This window comes from Callorhinchus milii, unplaced genomic scaffold (assembly GCF_018977255.1).
Source record: "Callorhinchus milii isolate IMCB2004 unplaced genomic scaffold, IMCB_Cmil_1.0 Scaffold1, whole genome shotgun sequence".
Taxonomy (NCBI): domain Eukaryota; kingdom Metazoa; phylum Chordata; class Chondrichthyes; order Chimaeriformes; family Callorhinchidae; genus Callorhinchus; species Callorhinchus milii.
Window position 1 is genome coordinate 38,090,207 of NW_024704742.1, and position 24,617 is coordinate 38,114,823.

Genomic DNA, 24,617 nt, shown 5'->3' on the forward strand with positions numbered 1-24,617 from the left:
AGACACACCGATCCTCGCACAGATGTGTGGGTACACAAATGCAGGCAGGCCCACAACTTACAGAAGGGGTGTATATGTGTGCACATCTGTATATAATCCTCTTGGAATTACTAAACTTAAACCGTGTATTACATCTTAACATGATCCAATTGAACCTGGAAAGTTTGCTTTCGTTATAGCAAGACACTTCTTGATACTAGTGGTATAATGGGTTGCTTTCCATTGAATTAAAGCATCAGGAAAGACCAAAGTAATTTAAATATCTTGAAAATTCAGGTTCTTGTCAGTTATACCTGGTGTGGGTTCGTTTTTTTTTAGGATTGAACGCAGAAAATAACTTTACCAGAGGGGTACTTCCCAATGTATTAGTTAGAACTTAAACAGGATATATGTGAGTAATATAACTACAAAGCTTTACTGTGCTGTCATACATTACATGTAAAGTAAAAGGCAGCTGTTGTGCTTGTAGGGTTATGAGAAAAGTTATGAACAATCATGCGAAACCTAAGCGAGGACAGGAGAGATGACCTCATTCTTCAGTCATGTAACCAAGTTGGTGAGATGCCATCTCTAGGGGAGGGGGGGAATGGTTTCTCTATTTTGATTAGATTTTCTCGCGGGGAGGGTGGGCGGAGAGAAATGAATGTGCCCAATCTAGTGTGTCTGAGGTTTGTGCTTTGCATGCGCACATTATTCACAGATTACCTAAATGCTAAGCATTGTTTGCTCAGGCGTGGGCCCTTCCTGCTGCTGTGCGCGTATTTTGGCAAGAGACTTGCATCAATGTGCTTGCTAGGTTCCCTCTCCACCGCTGCTGTGATGACACAGTGTCATGCCCTCGCATTCACTTCTCTCACAGGAGCCACAGGTATAAGCCACTGAGCTTCAGTGGAAGCAGTTGTCAACAATAACAACAACAAGGTGCAGCTTCTGCGTAAGTGCCTGAAGGACTAAATGAAAGCTGTGTGAGTGTATATCTGGCTGTTGGGGGGGAAGGTATTACTTAAATAAAAATCAGACGAAGCAATAACAAAATCCTCACTTCTTGTGAAAGATGTAGATAATGAAAAGAGGTTTTTATTTGGCAGGTGATTCTTTATTATTATTAACATTTTATAAAAAGAAGTCCGAAAGTTATTACGAAGGTTAATACATCATAACCAGAATGTGCCCCACTCCTGATAAGTATAATATGTTTCCGTAATGAAGGGGAAAGAAAGCTTTGAGTCAGAGTTTTCTGGGCAAAGTGTATCCACTGAAAGAATGAAAGCATTGTAAAAGCACAGGATCTCTCCCCGATCCCCTGAGAGAGAAGCCAGATTCAATCCCAGTCTGCTGAATTGGCTGATCTCAGTCAGGGTCTTAATCTCAGAGTCTCTTGGTTTGCAACTACTAATCCTTCCTCTGAATTAATAATAATAATGATCCTTGCATTTGATATTATCTTATCACATTTTTAAGATGTGTCAAAGCACTTCACAGAATATACTGTAAAGTGAATTGACTGTATATTTTGTGGGCGAAACACGGCAGCCAATTGCGCACAGCAATGACCCACAGTCATGGATTGAGTGACCAAATTATTATTATTTATTTATATTGGAGCGAGAGCTTTTAACCATTCTGCCCCACTCTTGAGAACTCTATCCCTCTGACTCACTCCCTTCTCTCTTTCATGGCATGTGTCCAAATTTACCTCTTTGCGCTTTCGGTCATCTTTCCCCTCGGACCCCATCCCCTGCCTGGGTGCCCAATCAAACACTGTGTAATGCTTTGAAAAAGTCCTCCTGACGTTGAATGCTCTTTATAAATGAAAATTGTATTGGTTTGGTCATTCTAGTTTGGGATATTTTACAGTTGCCAGTGTTGGACCCCAAATTGGGTCGTAGTGGTTTTAGTACAATAAGGAGTCAAATAGGGCTACATTATCTAACCTGACTGCACTGCCAGACTCTTACCTGGATACACATAGCTACACAACAAAGTAACTCCTGAGCAACACTGCATTTCTAATTACATGGTGTTGAGTTTGGCATTTACCCGCACCTGACCAGAGGTGAGGGTTTTATTTCCACATTGAATAGAGACTTTGTAACTTCAGTGTGATCACGCAGGTCTTTGTGATCCAGACCATCATGTTAGAACAAGAGACCATTCAGTTCAGCAAGCTGGCTTGTTCAACCGTTTACATCTGTGCTCAGGAAGTGCATGGAGGAGTCTTGCTTCACCATGTTCCACATTTTGTGGGATGTATAAGATCTTCTTCCCCACAGGCAGAGTGGGTAAAACAGATGTGGTGCCATTTGAAAAATAGCTTGATGCCATAATGGGAAGATGGCAGGTTTGTTATTCTGTAAGTCAGATGTGATGAATTGGGCTGAAAGGGCTTTCTTTGTCCTAGTCTCTCTCTCAGGATCTTGTGAATTTAGAAATAGTATCTATTCGTTGCAAACCAACAGAGTACAGAAGGAAAGCACAACATTATCCATAAGTTTTTTTTATATAATATGTACAGGATTAAAACTAAAACCCACTATTGTTGCACATTAAGGTGTACAGTACAGCAGCACTTTGTTTCCAGACACCGATAACAACCCTCACATTTGATATAGTGCCTTATCACGTCTTCGAGTCATCTCAAAGCGCTTCACAGAATATACAGTAAGGTCAATTGACTGTATATTTTGTGGGCGAAATGCAGCATTGTGCACAGCAGTGTCCCACAAATAGTCGTGGATTGAGTGACCACATTTTTTTAAAGGCTTATTACCCCCAGAAAAGCAATCTGCCAACTGACTAATAACCGGGTTCCTACTTAGTACTAGGTAAACAGAGGTGTGTGGAGTAAGGAAACTTGCCCAACATTTCGCCCTGCTGGGAATTGAACTCAGGTCCTCTCGCTTCTGAGGCAAGTGCTCTAACCACTGAGCTACAGGAGTTAATACAGTATTAGTGTTGAGGAGTAACCTGAATGACGATTAAAAGCACCTACAAATATGTAATAGGATACAAATAAATTGTCACCAATTATTTCAATTTAATGATGTAATAAATATTTTTATAGACCATCGGAGGGTTTATTTTTTGTCTGTCTGACCTATTGCTTACAACAGGAATCCATTATACATTGTGAGCAATTCTTTAATGTATCCTTGTTTAAATATACTTGTGTAACAATGCCTATTTTCAATAAAATGTTTTTTTTGTTCCTTTTCCACACTAGTTCTTCTACTAGTGACCTCTCTGGTTATGACCATGGATATCTGAGGAGGAGTCCTGATCAATACAGCTCGAGGGGCAGTATGGAAAGCCTGGACCATACTAATCCTCCCTACCCCTCCTGCAGTCTCTCTCCTGCCAAGTCTACCAACAGCATCGACCAGTTTTCCCATCACCACAGCAAGAGAGACTCTGCCTATAGCTCCTTCTCTACAAGCTCCAGCATCCCAGAGTACCCGCCTCCATCCTTGAGCAATGAGCCATCCTACTCCATGGAAAACATGCCATCCAGGAACAGTCTACATGAAGGAATCAGACAAGCTGATATAAAGTATGTAAAGACAGTCTACGACCACCACAGGGGCATATCTGAAGAGCAAGAGGTGTGCTGCCCTTCCATGATGAGAAACTCTGAGAGTCGAACCCAAGCTGACGCCAGGAGCTATTATAGGCCATACACTGGCAACAGACATAGTATTGGTCCAGTGTGGAATAACCCGAATAGGAGCTCTTTGGAGATTGATAGTAAAACACCTCCTCCTCCTCCACCAGCTCGCAGTGATAGTTTCATGGCAATCAGGAGCCATGAAAAACCTACCCCCTGGTCCAGTCTGGACGGACAGGCCAAGACTGTTCGACCTCAGCCAAAGGGAGCGTGGCCTTACCATAGCAACGCAGGTTCTTCTGGGCAAACGCATCCATTAAAGCCTGTTTTCATTGAAGGACAACTGAACACCGTGCTCGAGAAGAGTCCTGAGAGTAGCCCAGCAACTCAGCCTAAGCACTGTTACCCTCAGACACCTCAACCCGGTCAACCAATGCTCCCGACGGGAGTGTATCCAGTGCCCCAGCCTGAGCCGCGGTTTGCACAGGCTCCAGGCAACCGCAACAACTGCTTGCATCAAAGTGCCAATAATGGGTTCCTGAATCCTGCTTTAAGTAAGGAGAGTTCATTCGCCTCTCCAAGTTCATTTGAAAGGACTAAACATACTCCGTGCAATGTAGAAAACAAAAACCAAAGCACCACCAACAAGCCTTCTGTTTATTACCAGCCCTCGGGCGCACAACCTGGTTTAAACAACAGATACGAGATGGTATCTGAGCGTACAGAGGGACAATATGGGCATTACCGGGCACATGTTTTACCCAACTCCAAGGGCGTTTATGACACAGCTGCAGTATTACCCGATGCAGGACCAGTGTCTTGTCCTAACACTCCTGTCGGTATGAGCACTGCCACACTCGAAGCCCACTATTATTGTAGACCCAGTGACCGCCAGCAGCATGCACAGCACAAAAGAGATGGCAGTGACAGACCACTTGCCACTCAGCCCAGAGAGAGCTGGCAAGGGAAAGGGCATCCCGATGGGGACTGCTCCCGGTGGAAACCCCAACCGGAAGATCACATGCCTCGGAGCTGGAGCGATAGCCAAGACAGACCCGGTATTTCTTCTCCTTTCCGTCAGAGCAACGGGGAAAGTAAAGCTCTCCATCGCAGGCAGCACAGCCTGGACGCCAAAGCATCGTGTCAGTGGGAGAGTTACAACGATGTACGTCTCTCGCAAAAATGGGGGCAGGAGAGCAGAGAGCAGCCCACAGATCACTGGAGCAGCTACGGACGGCAACAGTCACTCAAACATAGCGGCAACCACAGCGACATCATCCAGTCTCCATACACACCGGTGAGGGGTGAGGAGCAGAACCATCGTTCTGACCTCAGCAGGTCAAGATCCAGTACCAGCAGCACTCAGAGCTCACACAGCAGCCAGTATGGAAAACCCGAAGTGTCCAAGCGCTGCTCCGTGTTGGAGACGGTCAGCAAGATTGAACAGCGCGAGCACGATGGAGAGAAGCTTCCCAACCCCCGAAGCTTACACCTTGCTCCCGAATACAGTCGGCTCAGCCAGTCCTCCAGCAACAGGAACTCGCTTACCAGCACGGAAGATCCCAGGAATAGGTACAGTCTGCAAGAGGGACCGACACTCAGGCAGGCGATCCATCCCATTACCAACCTGATCAGTGCCGACAGGACACCCATCCTGCACCACTTGACGTGTGAGAACAGAGAGATGGGCAGCAGGTTGGAGGACCCCAAGCCCCGGGACGCTGCGTCACAATCTACGTTCAAACCCTTACAAAGGAGCAGCTCTTCTTCCATCGCCTCGCTTCCCATCACAAACATGGCGGCCCAGCTCCACACATCCAAAAGCTCCCCGCGGCTGGTGGATGACGGTGATGATAAGGACCCCCTTTGGGGAGATGATCCCCAGGACGTGTCAGGCTCTCCCCCCGATAACTCCTTCAACCGAGCTTACAGAAACAGCCTGAAAAACGCTCAGACCAAGGTGCTGAGGGCCACCTCTTTCCGACGGATAGACCTAGGCATCGTCTCTTCTTACCAGAACAAGCAGAGGCCGTCCTCGGCACACGTGGGGCCAGCATCTCAAGCGAGGATCTTCAGTGCACCCAAGGATCGGCCCCGCGCCGTCACGATGGACATGCGGAGCACGACCCCAGAGGCCAGCGGCAAAGAGTTTGCGGGGGCTCCTCAGCACATGCTGCGTATCGGCAGCAGGAAACGGCTGACGGCGGAACAGAAGAAGCGATCGTACTCTGAGCCGGAGAAAATCAACCAGCTGGGGGTGTCTGACACCGAAAGCTCTCCCAGCTCCCAGCAAAAAAAGGACTGGACCTTCGTTTTCCCTGAGCCCACTGAGCTGAAGTCTGTCGCTGACAAGAGGAGGCTCTTCGAGAGAGATGGAAGGGCCCTGTCGACGGCCGACCTCTCCAAGCCAGAGCTGAAGCAATTCCAGCAGAACGCCCTCGCCGATTATATCCACCGTAAAACAGGCAAAAGGCCTTTCGTGCAAGACACTGTAAGTGTCAGGGAGCGCTTGCAGAACACGTTCTTGGGGCAAAGCCGCTCCGATGTTCAGAGCCTCTCGTCCTCTTCCAGTATGAGCTCCCTGCAGGACCAGAGCGTGTACTGCCGCCAGCCGGTGGACAGGCTGGCCGAGACGGGCCGCGTCTCCTCCACGCTGCCTCCGGGCTTGAGCGGGGCCTTCGACTTCGATGAGGATGGCTACCAAGCCAGTGTCGGCGCTTCCCTCAGCCGGCGCAGAGCAGACTTGGAACGTATTTACCGTTCGGAGATGATGTTGAACAAAACGTTTCAGCAGGAGTTGGACAGAGCTTACAGTCCATTTCATCCCACTCAGCACCCTCAGCAGCAACACTCGTCGTTCGATAGACATTCTTTTGCGAGGAATTCGGGGAAGTTTGCATCTGCCGAGAACCTGCTGGAACGGTCCGAACACCCAGTGCCCGTCCACAGTCGCTCAAGGTCATCGCCGTCAACTGAAGTTATTAGACAGGTACGTGTGAGGCTTTCAAATTTCCTGTGTTTTGAGGTTGGGTTGGGTGGGGGAGGGTCACCGATGCAGGCCAACGCAGCGCCGATCACGGCTGGTGAAGACTATTGTGATCCAGCTGTCCAGTCCTGACGAAGAAAAGAATAGCCTACAGTTCTCTCGTACTCGTGCCCCATAATTTATATTTTTTGCCAAAAGGCTATGTAATGCCAAAACGCGTCCATGCCATGACCCTCTCTGCCTTCCCCCACCTCCACAACATCGCCCGGCTCCGCCATTGTTTCAGAACTCTGCAGCCCGTGTCCTCTCCCACACCAGGCTCCATGACCCTATCACCCCCATCCTCGCCTGACTCCACTGGCTTCCCATCACACAGAGGATACAGTTCAAGATCTTAGTCCTCACCTTCAAAGCCCTCCATGATCTTGCTCCCCCCTACCTCTGCAACCTCCTAACCCCCCTGCCATCCCGCCGCTCCCTCTGCTCAGCAGGCTCCGACCTGCTTCACGTCCCCAACCTTGCCCGCTCCACCATTGGCGGGCGGGCCTTCTGCCACTTTCCCCCTACCTTCTGGAATTCCATCCCGCAATCCCTCTGCCTCGCTCCCTCCCTTGCCTCCTTCAAGACTCTCCTCTTCAACCGTGATCACTCTACCTCCCCCCTGCCCTCCACCCTCCCCAATCCCAAACCCCAGCTTGGGTCCGAAATGCTGACTGTCCAGCGCCTTGGGATGTCCTCCCGACGTGAAAGAGGCTACACAAATGTAATTTTGTTGTTGTTGTAATTCTCTCTTGAATTTGCTGAGATGACCGTCTGCCATAGGAGTCTGTTACACCCCTGTCTAAAGGGGAGAACAGCTTCCATTGTCAGCACTGTCCTCTTATTTAGTCAATGCACAAAGTCATTTACAACTCCTCTTCCTTTGGTGGCTATCTCTTTCTTGTGGCTGCCTTGATGGCTCAGTGAATTTGTTGGAGGGATGAGGCATAAATAGGAATGTTGAAAATTAGGCAAAGGAGAAGGCCATTTGGCTCATTGAACCTTCTCCTTTGTAGACAATTCCATGCTCTGTAACCCCCCCATCTCCTCTTGTCCCATTTGCCAAAGTGGAGAAATGTGCTGAAATCTCACCAGCCGAGAGTAGGGCGAGGACATGAAGTAGACCTGAGTTATCAGAATGCAGGGAGTGGGCAAAGAGTAGGACGTCACAGAAGTACGGTGAGACCAAGAGCGTGGAACCATTTGAAAGTTAGAAAGAGGCTCTTGAAATCAATCTACTGGGATTTGGAGTTCTGAATATCTCTATTTTATGGAGGATTAAACTAAGAAAGCTACCAAAGAAAACCTTTGAGAAATTAAGTCTGGAGGTGACAAAGACGTGGATGAGAGTTTTGATTTGTGTTGGGGTCACCGTGCAGACAGAGGCAGGCAACATTGCAAAAGTGGAAGAAAGCTGAATTTGTCAAGGACCGGATGGTAGGCTTAAAGGAAAGCAACATACTGGGACAGCATACTAGCTATGGTAGCTGGTGTGAGCAGCTGGAGAGATTGATCAAGTCAGAGGCAGTGAATTCATTTAAGAAATAGCTTAATGCTCTTGTGAGTCATGGATGTACGTCCACAGAGAGGGGACAGAGAATTGTGTTGAGAAAGGTGGAAATGAGTTGGGTGAGGCAGGAGTAATGTAATGGGATTGGCAGAGCATTTGTGTTTGTAAATCTTGGGCAGCAGTTTTTTTCCCTTCCTTCCGTTCTATATACAGACTCTTAACAGACACTGTTCCAGTTGTAATGAAGAGCTGTGCTCAATGTGCTAATCCGCCTTCCTCTGTCCAATGCAGTTTGACCTGCTTTGGGTCATTAGATGCTTAAGGAATTTTTTGTTGTTGTTGAAAGAAGATGCACAGACAGGAAGCAGTAAAATCTCCAGGCACTGTCTGCCCCAGAGAGCCAGGAAACGTAAATGTTATTTTTTGTTTTCCTGTCCGGTGCCGGTTAGTGCCAAATCTGGTCCTGAATCAATGTCAAAATCACTGACTCTTCGCTGTTATTTTGTACACTTCTGGGAAACTGAGAGGAAAACTGATTGTTATTCTCCTTTGCTTTGTGGTCTTGTGGAGTCCTGTAGCTCAGTGGTTAGAGCACTCGCTTTGCAAGTGAGACACCTGGGTTCAATTCCCGGCAGGGTGAAACCTTGGGCAAGTTTTCTTACTCCACACGCCTGATAATAATCCCTCTTAAATAAAACAATAATAAATTGGTCATTTCAATCCACGACTGTTTGTGGGACACTGCTGTGTGCATTTGGCTGCTGCATTTCGCCCACAAATATACAGTCAATTCACTTTACAGTCTATTCTGTGAAGCGCTTTGAGACGTCGAGAAGATGTGAAAAGCGCGATATCAAATGCAAGGATTATTATTACAACCCTGACCTGCCAAACTCAACCAAATCTCACATTGGAAGCTTATTTTTACTGCTAGCTTTCTCTTCTTCCCTCGTTTCTTGAATGTGCTTGCCTCATTTTCCTTCTTTTGGGAGTGAAGAAAGAAATCCCATTTTAATATTTTCTTATCATGTTGAAACACCTTCGAGCAATATGCAGTAATTGTCCCAAATAGGCAGCTATTTTTGTTGGCAAGGTCCCGCAAATAGCTGTGAACTGAACAACTGATTTAATCTAAAGCATAATTGGTCAGGATATTGGGAGAAACATTCTTCTCTTTTTGAATAGTATCATGGGATCAGAACACGCAGCAGGAGCTAAGATTAACATCTCTTCCAACAATGCAGTGATCCCTGAGTACTGCACTGGAGTGTCATCTTAGAGTGTGAGCTCAGGTGCCACCTCGGGCTGGAGCGCAGAACTTTGTGACCCAGATGCACACTGGGCCAAGTTCAAGCCCAACATCAGGACTTTAAACTCCTGTATGGTGCTGAAGGTACACACGCCTGTTTGCTGAAGGTGCCTTCTTTCAGATGAAACATTAAACTGAGGTCCCGTCTGCCTGTTAGAGAAGTTAAAAATGCCATTGTACTGTTCGAAAAGAGAAAGGAATTTCTCCCGGTGTCCTGGCCAACAATCACCCAGATAAAACTGGTCACTCATTCCATAGCTGTTTGTGGGACATTGCTGTGCACAAATTGCCTGTCGCGTTTGCTTGCAAAACACAGAGTCACTCCACTTTACAGTGTATCTTGTGAAGAGCTTTGAGAAATCCTCCTGATGTGAAAGGTACTATACCAAATGCAAATGTTAGTATTCTACTGGGTAATTTTCACTCTCCAGTGAAGACTGATTGCCTATGGGGGAGAGGTGAGAGAGCCAACCCCAATCCTGTCCTCATATGATGCCCAGAGATATGCACTTTCAATAATGGTCACTAGATAGCAAACAAAAATGGGAACTTGCCTGATTTCTCCCTAACCTGGGGCCAAGAGTAATTGTAAGCACTGCTGCCAGGGAAGCTAACTTGACACAGATATGGGATTGAACCTGGTATCCAGTGGGTCTGTATGGTTCTGTGAAACATTAGGCAGTAGTTTGTCTACTGAGTGGAGGGAATGGGGGAGTATTTTATGGGTTGCCCCGGTCCAGTTGGAATATTCATTCCTACATCATGTTATGTGTGTTAGGTTGTAAATATGTTTCTTTAACAACCAGGATGTTGTGGCCGGAGCAAACCGAGTGGTCGGCATCTCTGCGAAGGATCAACTTCCATTATTGAGGCGGATGGGGATGGACTGCATGGGCAGCAGTTGTGGGTATGTAACCACTGTGTATGAGGCTGCAGCCTTTCTCACAAGACCCCTCTCTCCCTTCCTCCCCCCCCACCTGATTCACTACCAAGCAACGATGCACTTCCTGTTGAAAGGGACGATGGGTGCAATGTGGGAGAGATCAGGACCAGCTCTATTCATGCTCGTTGGGCCAGGCATTTAGACTTAACTGTAGGCACAACACCCCAACAGAAGTAAACCGTGCTGAGTGAGAGAGAAAAAAAACATGCATTGATGCAAAATGGAGAGAATGTGGTATGTTTGCGCTTGAGTTGGCAACATTCTAAAGGCTTATAATGACTCTGAAGCTTCACCCTACGTAGACTCCTCTTTCACACTGCGTAGACTGACTGGGGAGGGGCAGGGGAGATGTTGAGGGAACTAGTGCCCCACACAATGGGTTGAGTGGCTTCGCTTGTGGTCTGATCCAGTCTGGTCACCTGAACAGGTTGGCTAATCTGATCTGAAACCGCTCTGCAAAACCATTGTAAAATTCCGAAAGCTAACATTCATCACTACCTAAATAGAAGTGTACTTTCAATTTACTCGCGTACATTAGCTCCCACGCTAAAACTTACCCAACTCCGGAAACATTTTAGAATAGCATAGAAACGGGCCATTGGGCCCATTATTATTGCAGTAATATTATTACCACCAACAACACAGACTTACTGTGTTGGTGGTGGTAATAATATTACTGCAATAATAATCTTGTGATCTCTGCAAGAGGCAAATCTCATCCCACATTCCTCCTCTTCTTTGAGCATTTACCTAATACCCTTTTAAAATAATTGATAGCCTCTGCCTTAGCAGTGGGGTTTGTAGCAAAGAAACCTACATACCAACCACCCTGTGTGTAAAAGCATTTAGTTTCACAAAAAACAATACAGAAGGCATTAATTTCAGCGAAGCCAAACAGTCTGATCGGACTGCTAAACTGGTGCCCATGGCTTTTACACTTTTACAGTGGGTTACGTAATCAATGTGTTGCCTCACATGGTGGCCCTGGATGTACTCTGCGTGCTGTGAAGCTAGACCTACATTTCAGAAATTAACCCTCACCACATTTGAATCTGTTTGTGCCAATTTTGCCAATTTTTTCTCTCTTCGGGCATTATTTTCTCTCTCTTCTGAGTTACAGTCCATAGGTATCTGTTGCTCTGCGGCTCCTCTCCCAAGTGGCTATTAATGGCGTGTGAGTGTTTGACTATTCAATACTGGGTACGGGAAGCATCTCAGTCGAGCCTGGTCCTGTTCACGATTAGTGACCATACACAGCTTTGATGCTGCAAGAACGATCCCTGCCAAATGAATGCAGCGAGCAGTAGCTCTTACTCATAGGGCACCATTCCCTAACGCTGCCACAAAGGGTCTAATCAATAGTCCAGGCCTCACTAATCTGCTTCTCAAACCTATGTTTCTGGATTTACAGTGTCCCTTTGACTCCGGGTTCAAGACTTCAGCACCTGCCACGGCCCCAGCGTTCTGACCTCAACAGACCCCTGACAAGGCCAGGATCGCATGACTGGTATGATGACACAACTCCATGTGTTTTTTCTCTGATTTAATATTGTAACGAAATGGACCTGGTTCTAATTACCTCCTGCACAATTGGTGCTGATTCACGTTAGTGATAATTAGTTGTGCTGGGAGGTGGGTGGTGGGGGGGGGGCGTATCTTGCCTTGTTTTAGAAAGCTCATTCAGCGTAGGTATTTTTAAATATGTAAATGAAAGTGAATGAATAAATTCCCAGCACGTGGCAGCCAGGGTACTGATCAGCACAGGGTGGGCGTACACATTGCTATTGTAAGAAGTCATCCAAAATGTGGATAAGATAGCTGCACTCGATTTTTTTTAAAATTTGGATTTAAGAAGGTGTTTAAGGTGGCGCATAAGAGATTTCTTAAACTAATAGGTAGAAAGTTAGCATCTGACATATGACCGCCTACAAACAACAGTCACTACATTTTATGGTAAATCCTGTGAAACGCTTTTTCACTTGAAAAGGTGCTATATCAAATTGTTTTGGGGGATTAGATGGGTGTCTTGAAGCATGCGGAAACCCATCACCATGCTTAAGAGTATCCAAACCAAACTGAGAATTCCATGTATCCCAGCTACACGTGGAAATTCCAGAGATAGATTGTTGGAATGCAATGCGCACTCTTCCTGGAGGGATGCATCCTTCTTATTTAATTCCGGAAAGTATTAGATGCAGATCGGCAAGAGCCAAGGCTTGGGGCCCCAGAGTGTGAGACCCCAAAGTGGGTACAGGAATGGTTCAAGGACATGCAGCAGAGAATGGGAATTGAGGGATTTTTTTTCTCATTGTAGAGATGAGTTAATGGTGTGCCTCGGGGATCAATGTTAGCACCTCTCTTGTTTTCTCTTGCTATAAAAGAGGAGTTTATCCTGGTGTCCTGGTCAACAATTCCCCAATTAAAATTGGTCACTCACTTCATGGCTGTTTACGAGACATTGCTGTGTACAAAATTGCTGCCAAAGTTCACCCACAAGGGACTCACTCGCTCCACTTTTCATTACATCCTGTGAAGCGCTTTGTGATATCCTCCTCACGCAGAAGGCACTATACCAAACGTAAAAAAAAATTGGGGAGGAAATGGAAATAGAGGGTTCTGGAAAAGAGGGGAGAATGGGATAAGGATGAAAACTTCTTGGCAGAGCAAATACGGACATGAGCAAATGGCTTCTTCCTGGTGTGTTGTACATTTGCATGTTTTCTCTAAATTGGGATTGTTGATGGAGTGCCATGTTAGCAGCAGTCTTTTAGCCATATTAGGAGCAGTTCTTTAGGTGTTCCTGTAGCTCAGTGGTTAGAGCACTCGGCTCCAAGCGAGATCTGGATTCATTCCCAGCAGGGTGAAACGGGCAAGTTTCATTATTCCACATGGCTCTGTTTACCTAGCAGTAACCCAGTTGCTAGTCGATTGGCGGATCGCTTTTCCAGGGGTAATAATTCATTCCAAAAAAAATTCTTTTTTTTTAAGTTTTCACTCAATCCACAACTGTTTGTGGGACACTGCTGTGTGCAATTGGCTGCCGCGTTTCGCCGATAAAGTATACAGTCAATTCACTTTACACTATATTCTATGAAGCGCTTTGAGACATCTTGAAGACGTGATAAGACACTTTATCAACTGCAAGAATTATTATATTATTATGAGCAGTCCTTTACTGGGGCCCATGATAGAAGCTCAGAGAAGGAGACTTAACCCATTCACAACGCACCTCTTATACCTGGCAGACAGGGAGCGATCAAATTTTCTTTCAAACAATCTGGGTGGGATTTGCACCGCAATCCCCAGATGTGAAAAGACAGTACACAGCCAGTCCTCCCATAGTTTTCAATGGGGTGGAGGGAGCACACTTTAGGAAAGCAATAATGTTATTGACTCATGGCGTAAACTGTGTTTTGTCACACCAACTCCCCAAGACCATCACTCCAGCCTGGGATGGCTTTGGAGTCGAGTCACATGTGTCAGTGTGACATACATTAGGTGTCCATGAAGAAAACATAATTAATTGATCCTGTGAGTTGTATTGTGAGGACAGTAACGCTACCAATTCCTCAGGAGCACTCAGTGTTGGTCTCAGAAACAATGGACTTTTAGTTCTTTGAATGAAATCTGGTTTTGCATCGATATCCGTGTGATAATTAAAGGAAATAAATCTCCTTTATTTTTCAAGGTCTTTCAGCAATGAAGCAAAAGACAGCAGAGACAAAGCTGTAGCAACCCAGCATTTGGCCATTTATGAGAAGGAGCCGTCGTCACTCGGAATGCACAGAGTGTCCAGCTGGAATGACAGGCACAGGCCATTGGACACTTACAGGCCCAGCAGCACCTCAGGCATTGTGTTGCCAGCAAGTGTCGCCCCTCTCTGTATCTCTGAGACCATGGCACACAGTAAGGCAGCATCAGAGCAGTGCATCAAATCCAATGCAAGCATTCAAGACAATAGGGGCAGCGGTCTGACTAAAGCAGCCCAGGGATCATTCACAAACTACCCGCCCGAGGACACAGCGCTGGAGGAGGCAACGAGGAGGAAAGTGGTGTCGCCACAAAGGCCTCCCCCTCCCAAGCTCAAATGGGTAAACCCTGGGAGTGAAGAGCCAGTGAAGAGGCCAGCGATCCCGCGGTATTCCGGGTCCAACCTTAATCCGTCTCAGTGGGAGCCCAGCCGAACAGCGCAAAGCAGTGGCAGCTCTGAGTCTGAAACACCGCCCCCTCGGCCCCCTTCACCGCAAGACAGCGTCCTTTTGACCACCTCTCCAGCACAGTTCCACCTCCGCTCAGCATCCTACCCAGATGAAGATGATGTGTTTATCCAGGAGCCGGAGCCACAGGCCAACAGTTTCCAGATATTTCCACCTCCTCCTCCTCCTTCTCCTTCTCTGCAGGATCCCAGCGCTGTTGCAAATGCTCACTATAAGGAGTTTCCACCTCCGCCTCCTCTGATCGACTTTAAGGAAGAGCCAAGCACTGAATTCTCCAGCGGGAATGAACAGGAAGCATCGCACAGGTAATCTAGATGCCAATTCCAGTATTCAGTGGGTCGGATCAAAAATAAATCCAACTGGCTCAGAAATATTTTTCTTAAAACTTGCATTCACTTTCAACAAGTCCCGTCATTGATTTTAATACCTATTTATTTTTATTTTAAAACATTTTTAATGTTTTAAAAACAATGAAAAGTTGGAAAAAGTCAACATAGATTCCACAAAACCAAAACCCTAATGGGTAGAGCGGTCCTAGCTGAACAAGCAGTGGGGAAAGCTTGTCAGACAGCGACATCAAAGGCAAACTGTGCGGTTTTAGCTGGTTAGACTCCAGCAGTACCGTAGTGTGCATTCTGATGTCCTCTTGTCTCTTGCCAACCTGTGCCTAATACTCTCTGGAATTAGGTAAGCAGGATGCGACTGTCCAGGGAGAGATTGTGCACTCCTTTCCAGACACAGGGAAATTTCCATGTGTAGATGTCATACAAATGTGCTTATTTAACATCCACCTGAACATGCAGACAGCAGTTTCCATGCTGTGTCATTTTATGTAACTCACCATCCCTCTTCCCTCCCCCACCCAGTATTGAAACAATCCTTGTTGACATCACATTGATCCTCCCATTTCTCAATCTAAAATATAATTTGCTACACTGGGCTTTCAAGGACAAGCTATGCGCTTTTAGCTGGTTAAACTCCAGCAATTCCGCAATGCGCATTCTGATAACATAGCACCTTACCAGGTCATTGAGATGTCTCAAAACGCTTCATAGGATTTTACTAAGAGGTGTAGTGATTATAGATTGTAGGCAGTCAGTAGTCTCAGCCAATTTGCAAACAGCAATGACCCCAAACAGCCATGGAAGTGGAAAATAGAAGGGAGTTTCAATTATTATGAAGCATGTTGAGACATTTTAATTTGACAAGGCAAGTTCTGTCTCTTTCTTTTCCCTGCTTCTGTGGAAGTTAAACAACGTTTTTCAAGCACTTATTTTAAACACATTTCCAAGCTTTTGTATTGCAATGTTTACCGATAAATATTTTCCAATATTGTGTAAACAGTGTTATTCCAAATAGCAATGCATTAAATGCTTCCACCTTTATTTGTAGTTACCAGAGAGGAACTGACTTGTGCTGGTGTATGGATCTAAATCTCCCGATAATAATAATAATAATCCTTGCATTTGATATAGCGCTTTTCATGTCGGGAGGACGTCCCAAAGCGCTTCACAGAACACACTGTAAAGTGAATTGACTGTATATTTGTGGGCGAACGCGGCAGCCAATTGCGCACAGCAATGTCCCACAAACAGTCGTCGATTGAAAATGACCAATTTATTATTGGTTTTGGAGGGATTATTATTAGGCTCTGTGTGGAGTAAGGAAACTTGCCCAAGGTTTCGCCCTCTGCCTGGAATTGAACTCAGGTCTCTCGCTTGCAAAGCGAGTGCTCTAACCACTGAGCTACAGGACTCCACTGAGCTACATAGTCCTCTGGCACCTCACCTACGTGGCCATTCTTCATGTATGAGTGTTGGCAACCTGCTGAGCCTTATCCTGGGTTCTCATGTGATAACCGGGCTTTTCAACAGTGATTTCTGGATAGCCGTTAGGAGCAGGTAGACTTTCAGCCAAAAATAATGAACACATCAAAACACTGAATAACACTAAAGCACCCTTGAATGTGCAATATATCTTATGGACCAGAGAAGGAGCTTTTCTCTTGGATGGATTTTCTGTGGTAAAACTAAATAAAGGGGCAATGTGGTTTTACCACAACAATGATGTACATTGCTGTATATCACACAAGGGACACAGTCTAATTGGAGCTTTCTCTGCCCCTTGATCTAACATTTGTTTCAATGGGGTTGAAAGTAATGCCTTACCAGTCAGTGCCTCAATAAGAATAATAATAATAATAATCCTTGCATTGAATATAGCGCTTTTCACGTCTTCTAGACGTCTCAAAGTGCTTCATAGAATATACTGTAAAGTGAATTGACTGTATATTTGTGGGCGAAACGCAGCAGCCAATTGCACACAGCAGTGTCTATCAGTCATTGATTGAGTGACCAAATTATTACTGTTTTTTTTGAGGAATTATTATCCCCGGAAAAGCAATCCCAACAATCGATTAACAACTGGGTTCCTACGTGCTGCTAGGTAAACAGAGGTGTGTGGATTAAGGCAACTGCCCAACATTTTGCCCCGCGGAGGCGAGTGTTCTAACCACTGAGCTACATGACTCAATGGTAATAAAAAGCACATCACAATGAAACTTTGTCTCCAGCAGGAAACCCCATGTGCATCGCGCCAATTGGCGAGACCTCAGCTCTGACCTGAGATCACCATGGAGCTGAGGCCCTGTGAGTCTGCATAATGATCATGGGTTTCTTTGCAGGAGAGAAGGTTTATATGGGTACCTGAAATGGTAGTACCTTTCAACCCTAGTAGACAGAGATGCTAGGAAAGATGCTAAGGGCATGGACAATGGCAGTAAAATATTAGGTAGAGCAATACAGAAATGTTAAAGATTTGTTTTCTCTAGGATTGACAGTCACACTGTTTTCCTTCTAACTTCACTAGTTTGCTAGTTTAGCAGGTGTTTTTTGATGGCAGACGATCGCGTGACTTGTCTCTGTATTATCTGCAGGTTTTCAGAAAGTTACCCTGTGAAGGACAGGCTGCAGGTCACAGCAGAAGAAAGTCAAACAAGGTGGATCCACAGCAATTCCTCTCAGCTCGGTCCCAACCTTCCCGTCACAAACCATGAGCCAGAGACGCTGGCCATTGCGACCATCCCACGCGAGAGTAATTCACCACACCCCACGCCTCAGCTACACCAGGACTCGGGAGAATCCTTTATCCCAACCGAAGATCCAGCGGCAGCCGAAGCACAAACCACAAAGCAAGAAAATAGAGGAATCATAGGCCAGGTCGAGTCGTCATTCCTGGAAGGGAATCAGAAGTCTCCAGAAGACCTCAAGTCTGAAAAGCTTGCCAAGGAGATTATCATCAAAGATAAGTCTTTGGCAGATATCTTAGATCCTGACTCCAAAATGAAGACAACCATGGACTTAATGGAGGGCATCTTTCCCCGGGGTAGCACAGTGCGTCAGGAAGCCCAGCACAGGAGGCCGAGGGTAAAGAAACTGCTCAACAAGTCCGTCTCCGAGGAAGAAAAGTAAGTAGCAGAATTTCACGTAAGATATAAGAGGTGAATATCACTGCAGTGTTGCTGCTAAATAGTTACCATCATGATTGGGTTAGCACAGGGCAGGAACGCACAATATACTGCAGTGTCGCTAGATAGTGTAGGCAGCACGATTGTGCTAATGTGGCTTAGCAACATGCAGACATTCGCTGTGTTATTTTTCCTCTTTCCCCTGCATTACAAGACATAAATGATAATTGTGCTACAATCTGTCTTCCCGTATACTTTATGGAGTAGTCAGAACCAGGGATCTCTACCTTGGCAGCACAAATTTTAGACAAATCAATACAGACATCTTACCTTTAGGAATTTCCCCATCCCCTGTTGACACATTTACATATTGTCACATTTTTCTATTGCCTCTTCAATGTAATGTAAATGTAATGATCTTCAGTAGAGTATTGGGCAGGAGTCCAAGTGACTGATATGAAGACCTTGCTGTGGCCATGATAGAGAGTTATAAGAAATACTTTTCTTATATATTGTTAAATATATCAAAGCCTCTTTAAAATATTCACTTAATCAAAGTTGCGGCTGTCTATTAACAACAACAACAACAACAACAACAAGATTCCATTTATAAAGCGCCTTTCACGTCAGGAGGACGTCCCAAGGCGCTGCACAGTTGGGTCATGACTCGAGCAGGGGGGAAATGGTCAGGGTGAGGGGAGGGAAGGGAGGGAGCGAGGAGGGGGGAAATGGTCAGGGTAAGGGGAGGGAAGGGAGGGAGCGAGGAGGGGGAAGAGAGTCGAGAGGGGAGCCTGAGGCTCGGTCAAAGAGAAAGGTTTTGAGACCGGCCTTGAAGGAGGAAAGGGAGGAAGCAAGGCGAAGGCACTGGGGATGGAGTTCCAGAGCCTGGGGGCTGAGAGGCTGAAGGCCCGACCATCGATGGTAGGGCGGTTGGGGCGGGGGACGTGGAGCAGACCGGAGCCAGAGGAACGGAGGGTACGGGTAGGTAGGCATTAAAACTGTGTCTTTGAGGATCCCTGCCTTACCTAGTCATAAACCTATTTATTTTTATTAAGGAAAGAGGAAAAGGAGACTGTGACGGCAATGGTTCACTGTCCCACATACTACAGCACATCTGCTCTCAAAGCTGAGCTGCTGAATAAAGTGAAGGATATGCAGGAAAATGTTACTGAAGAGGATCAGGAGGAAGAGCCAGATGTCAATGAAAAGAAGGTAACTGCATTTCATGTCCCATTTATAGAACTGGATGACCGAGACATACCACTTCCAGTAGGAGAGAAACGCACACCAAAAAATCTGACTTGTATTGCCTGCTCCTCATTGCATTAGCCGGGGGCTTTGCAGAACCTTGCACACATGCAGCTCAGCACAAGCTCAGTTATCGCAATAGCAGCCATGAGTCTTTTAATGTCATCAACAAGGTGGTCACGTTTCCTTTCCCATTAAATTGAGAATATGGTGCAGCATTGACAGATAGGCTCAGTTCTGAGGCTCCCCTCAAATCATTGCCAGATTCTCAAGGTCCCATGAGTTCAATCACCACTTTGGTTCCTTTTTCTGTTATTCAGACCACTGCCCTGGAAACCATGTAGTGTCATTTCTGGATCTATCACTGGTTGCTAATATTGTTGCTATTTTTTTTATAATGGGGATTTCACATTACAAACACGTAGATAATAGATTGCTTGCCTTAGAACACTGTATTGTGGCTGTACAGAATGGTCTATAGTCAACAAGGTTTAAGCTGGTTTACTACAGGCCAGAACCTTGTAAGATGAAGGTTGAAATCACCCATAAAGAGCAGGCGTTCTGTGCAGGGGGACAGAGATGAGAGGAGATATCTGCACTGGATGAGCCTGGATGAGCGCAAATTTCCTGCAGCTGAATGTCAGCAAGACGGAAGCCATACTTTTTGGCTCCTGTCAACGTCTTCCCTCCTTTGGGTCTGAACTCTTCAATCTCCCCGGGCTCTCCCTCAGGTTCACCGAATCTGTCTGTGACTTAGGCGTCAGGTTTAATCCCCAGCTTTCCTTTCTACCTCACATCCATTCCCTGACTAGGACGGCTTTTTTCCTCCTCCATCACATTGCCCACCTCTGTCCGTACCTCACAATCAACACAGGCAAAACCCTCTTCCACGGTTTCATCACTTCCCGGCTGGACAATTCCAATGTCCTTCTCGCTTCTCTTCCAACTCCACCATACACAAAATTAATTAATACAAAACTCTGCCACCCGATACTCGCCCGCACAAAACTCCATACCCCCATCACACTAGTCCTTGCCAGGCTCCGCTGGCTCCCAAATACTGAACAGATCAATTTCAAGATCCATTCATTTGTTTTCAAATCCCTTCATACTCCAGCACCTCTCCTTCTTATCCGATCTGCTTACCCTCCACTCCACCTCCCCCTGCCTCCACTCAGCTGGCTCCGGCATCCTGTCTGTCCCTCGTCCCTCATCCCCTCTGCTCCACCATTGGTTGCCATGCCTTCAGCCACTACGCCTTGAAACTCTGGAACTCTCTCCTTCAATCCCTCCGACTTGCCCCCTCCCCACTTTCAAATCCCACCTAAAGACCTTCCTTTTTGATCGTGCTTTTTGATCCCTCCCCCTCCCTCTCCCCCTGGCTTAGTGTCAGACTCCGCCACTGTCAAGCGTTCCAGGACACTACCCCGCATGAAGGACGCTATATAAATGCAAGTTTTGTTGTTGTTATGAATGAGTCAGCATTCAGAATTGCTAACAGGTTCTGAAAGTAAATTCATTCAAACTTGACTTGCCAATGATTCACTGTATTTAATTTCCATCCATTTCCTCCTCTTACCTCGTTCTGCAGTCTGAGCTAATTGAAAGCATCACATGCAAACTTCAGAACCTAAGGGAAGCCAAGGAGAGCCTGGCAGCCGACATCAAGATGAACACTGCTTTGGAGGAGGAGGTGGAGGCCCTCATTGGGAACCACTGCAAGTCCAACGAGTTTGAAAAGTACAAGATGTTTGTGGGGGATTTGGACAAGGTGGTTAACCTGCTGCTGTCCCTCTCTGGACGCCTGGCTCGGGTGGAAAATGTCTTGAAGAATCTCGATGAAAATGCAAATGCAGAAGAACGGGTAAGGAATTGGGTAGTTTCTTGATTATGGTGGCTTGGTTCAGATTTTACCTGCAAGTGTGGTAAACGAAGACGCCAATATTATTTGACATTGAATGAGGGAAACGGAACATCATTGATAATTCTGGTTTGAAATGGTCAATGAAATTGCTTCTTCAGTGAAAAAAGATATGTTCTTCTGGTGTGCAAAGAATGCAAACGCACCATTTGGTATAGTCCTGAGATGTACAAAAACAGTTAGAACCCAGCTTTGATCCTTTAAACCTGCTGGACCAGGGTTATGCCCTCACCCAACAAATGCACACCAATCCTTTCAGCAAAAGAATAGTGGTAATCCCAGACTAGATTTCAACCCCCTCCCATTATTCAATCATCCCAGCAACTCTTTGTCCAACCGCCTCGTCCAACCATTCCCTCAACCATCTCGTACACCAGCCATTCTTCATGTGTAAGCCCAAACTGATAGAATTCATAATATGGCTCATGGTCCATTAGTAGCCATCTCTCTTTCATCAGTTAGTTGCTTTCCATATACCTCCTATCCCATGTGCTTCTGAACCTATTCATGGCCCTCACTGCCATGAGATATTAGCTTGATCCTGCCCTCACCCACCATCTGTACACCTAACCTTCCAGCAGGAGGGCCTCCCCTCCGCAAGGTAGTCAGGAGTAGTAATCCTGGAGCTGACTTCCCCCCGCGCCCCCACCCCGCCCGACCCTTAACCTTCTGGTCTCATTGCCCAGCTTTTCCCTATGGTGGGAGAAGTCAACTAATGGTCCATTAATTTACCATTAATACATTAACGTTCTGGATTCCCCCTCAAGAGTGAATGGTTTCTCTGTCGCTACCCTATCTAATTCCTTTATCATTTTAAATAACAGCAATAACAACTTGCATTTATATAGTGCCCTCCACACGGGATAACGTCCCAGAGCGTTTCCTCAAAATACCTCAAATTTCCTCAAAATCAGATCACCCCTCAACCTTTTAAACCTCTTGAAAGTGTAAAAGGAGCCCCTCCAGGGTTGAGTGTCAAGTGTCCTGATGCCTCGCTCCTGTTGTTTCAGAACTCGCTGAATGAGAAGCGTAAACTCCTGCTGGGCCAACACGAGGACGCCAAGGAGCTGAAGGAAAACCTGGACCGAAGGGCACGGCTGGTGCTGGAGATTCTGGGAAACTACCTGATGGAGGAGCAGCTGCGAGACTATCAGCACTTTGTGAAGATGAAGGCAGCTTTGCTGATGGAGCAGCGTGAGCTGGATGACAAAATCAAGCTGGGCGAGGAGCAGCTCAAGTGCTTGAGGGAGAGCCTCCCCACCGACTTTGTGCGGCAAAGGACAGCAACCCAGCCCAGCGGCCACTCTGCAGCCACCCCTTCGGCACTCTAAAGAGAGAATGCAAGGACTTTCAGCAAGTTAGCAGTTAATAGTGCTCTTCGGGCTAGAGTGAAGAGACATTGTGACGGAAAGGGGGGAAATGGGAAAAACGGCTACGAGTGACGAGACTGAGAGAACGGAGCCAGCATCGTTGTTGTTTGATGGACAGAAAACACTCCTCGCAAAGAGCCTGATACAGGGGGAACACTCGTGAGGAAACAAAAGTGGACTCACAACACTATCTTCTTTTTTNATAAAGCAATTCGTTAAAACTCTCACCAGGGAGGGCTGTGCAAAAAGTCCTTACCAGGAACGTATTTTTAAAGACAATGGGGATTAGGCGGTTGGGAGAGAGAGAAGTATTTTGTAGCCTTATTAATAATACCAGAGAATTAGTACTATTTATAATCTGGAAGCGTGAGTTTCTGTACATACGTTAATCTTCTGTGGTTTTGCTTTATTGCAATGGGGGAATCAAATTTTGTAAGAAAGAAACTTTTGAAAAGCAAATGTGATGTTGCAGGAGTGATTCCAATCCTATGAACTTGGAGGGGGGGGGTTATAAATAATAGACTACTTCACTTCCAGATTGGTTGGACTATTGAACGCAGCTGGATTTGGGGAAGTGGCACAATTGGGGATTGATCATGTTGGCAGTTTGAAAGGACTTATAAAGCAGCCATTGGATGAGGGACCGGTGTTCATTTCTCATAGTGTACAGTCCAACTTTGATTGACTGTCACTCTTCAGACTGATGTTTATAAACTTATGGAATCTGCACATTTTCCCCCATTGATATCTGTAGGAGAGTTTTATGTGTTGGCTAATGTCCCACAAAGGTGACAAACATGAGTACGCGAGTGACCATTGCAGAAGGACTTTCATGCTTATGTGGTCCCATAAGCCTACCCGTGGCTTGGAGCTGTTGAAATTGGAGTCTATAGACTTGTTGGAGTAAAGCTCGAATGAGGCTTTGACTTTTTTTTGCTGAAATGGCTCCGTCAATGAAGGAAATCAAAATGATTATAAGAGACAACTGGTGCATGCTTGATTTCCGAGAAGCCAGACCTCTGAGGTTTGGGAATGCAGTTTACAGTGCAGAAGTGCACTGCTCCTCCCATGGAGCTCTATTCACGTAGGCTTGGTGGTTCAGCCAGACATCGGGTTAACATAAAACCTCCGGCTTTTTCCGATGCTTGCCTTGTGCTTCTTAAATATTCACTTCACGAACTTGACACTGACAACCGTGCAGACGTTGCACACGAAAACACTGCTGCGCGTAAACACTAAATGTCCCGAAGGTCCGACTCTGGCGCAAGGATGTGGAAGAAGCCTCACGTCTCCGCCTCCGATACACCTGCAATTCACAAAGCTAGACTGACGTGTGTTTCGTGACCCCAGGTCATCCGTGCATTGACTCCAGGGTACCGGCTCTATGTTCACGCACTGCTTGGTTGATGGCTGTGTGATGTTCTGTAGCTGGGATCTGAAAGCACACAGCATTGATTCTCACAGACAGCACTGTACGAGCAGTTTGTAATAAAAAAAATCAATGAACAAGAGGGGCATTACTCTTCCTCAAACGGCGGAATGTTAAACGGGAATTGCTGTTCTCACACAGATATCCTCATGTTGGAGCTTGTAAACCACTTACTGCTGCAGACAATAAAAGTCATGTGTGGCTGTCCACACTCGATTGCGTTTCTTTTGTATAACTGTCTGTGTGTTATATACAGGAGCAAAATCCATATTGGCCCTCAAAAAAAAACATTACATTTGTATAGCGCCTTTCACGTCACTAGCCGGGTACCTTAAAGAGAGACAGCTACGTGGGTGTGGGAAAAGGGCAGGGAAATGGGTCTGAAATGATTGCTCTTGAGGAAACTGACACAGTTTTGATGGGCTGAATGTGCTGTACATTTCTGTGTTTCTACATGGTTTTCCACATGTATGTGGATGATACCCAACTGTATCTCTCTGCCTCCACCCTTGACTCCAGGATCACTGTCCCCACCCTCTGTCAGACATCACTGTCACCACTCTCTCCTGGATGAG

The 24,617-nt window shown here is 46.1% G+C and overlaps 1 protein-coding gene and 1 non-coding gene across 4 annotated transcripts in view; one reads left to right on the top strand and one right to left on the bottom strand.

Annotated features, from left to right (window-relative positions):
• The window catches only part of shroom3 (shroom family member 3), a 214,606-nt gene extending 190,343 nt beyond the window's left edge, over nt 1–24,263 (top strand). For all 3 annotated transcript variants that reach the window (XM_042340369.1, XM_007888936.2, XM_007888937.2), the window contains 8 exons: nt 3,224–6,593; nt 10,255–10,355; nt 11,803–11,898; nt 14,080–14,913; nt 17,544–18,074; nt 19,130–19,286; nt 20,914–21,186; nt 22,254–24,263. In XM_042340369.1, the coding sequence (XP_042196303.1) occupies nt 3,224–6,593; nt 10,255–10,355; nt 11,803–11,898; nt 14,080–14,913; nt 17,544–18,074; nt 19,130–19,286; nt 20,914–21,186; nt 22,254–22,574 (5,683 nt within the window). In that variant the 3' untranslated portion in view covers nt 22,575–24,263. The remainder of the gene's footprint in view (nt 1–3,223; nt 6,594–10,254; nt 10,356–11,802; nt 11,899–14,079; nt 14,914–17,543; nt 18,075–19,129; nt 19,287–20,913; nt 21,187–22,253) is intronic.
• trnal-cag lies at nt 2,867–2,938 on the bottom strand. Its single transcript has one exon. It is a non-coding gene; the product is annotated as a tRNA-Leu (tRNA).
• Nucleotides 24,264–24,617: the final 354 nt, after the last annotated feature.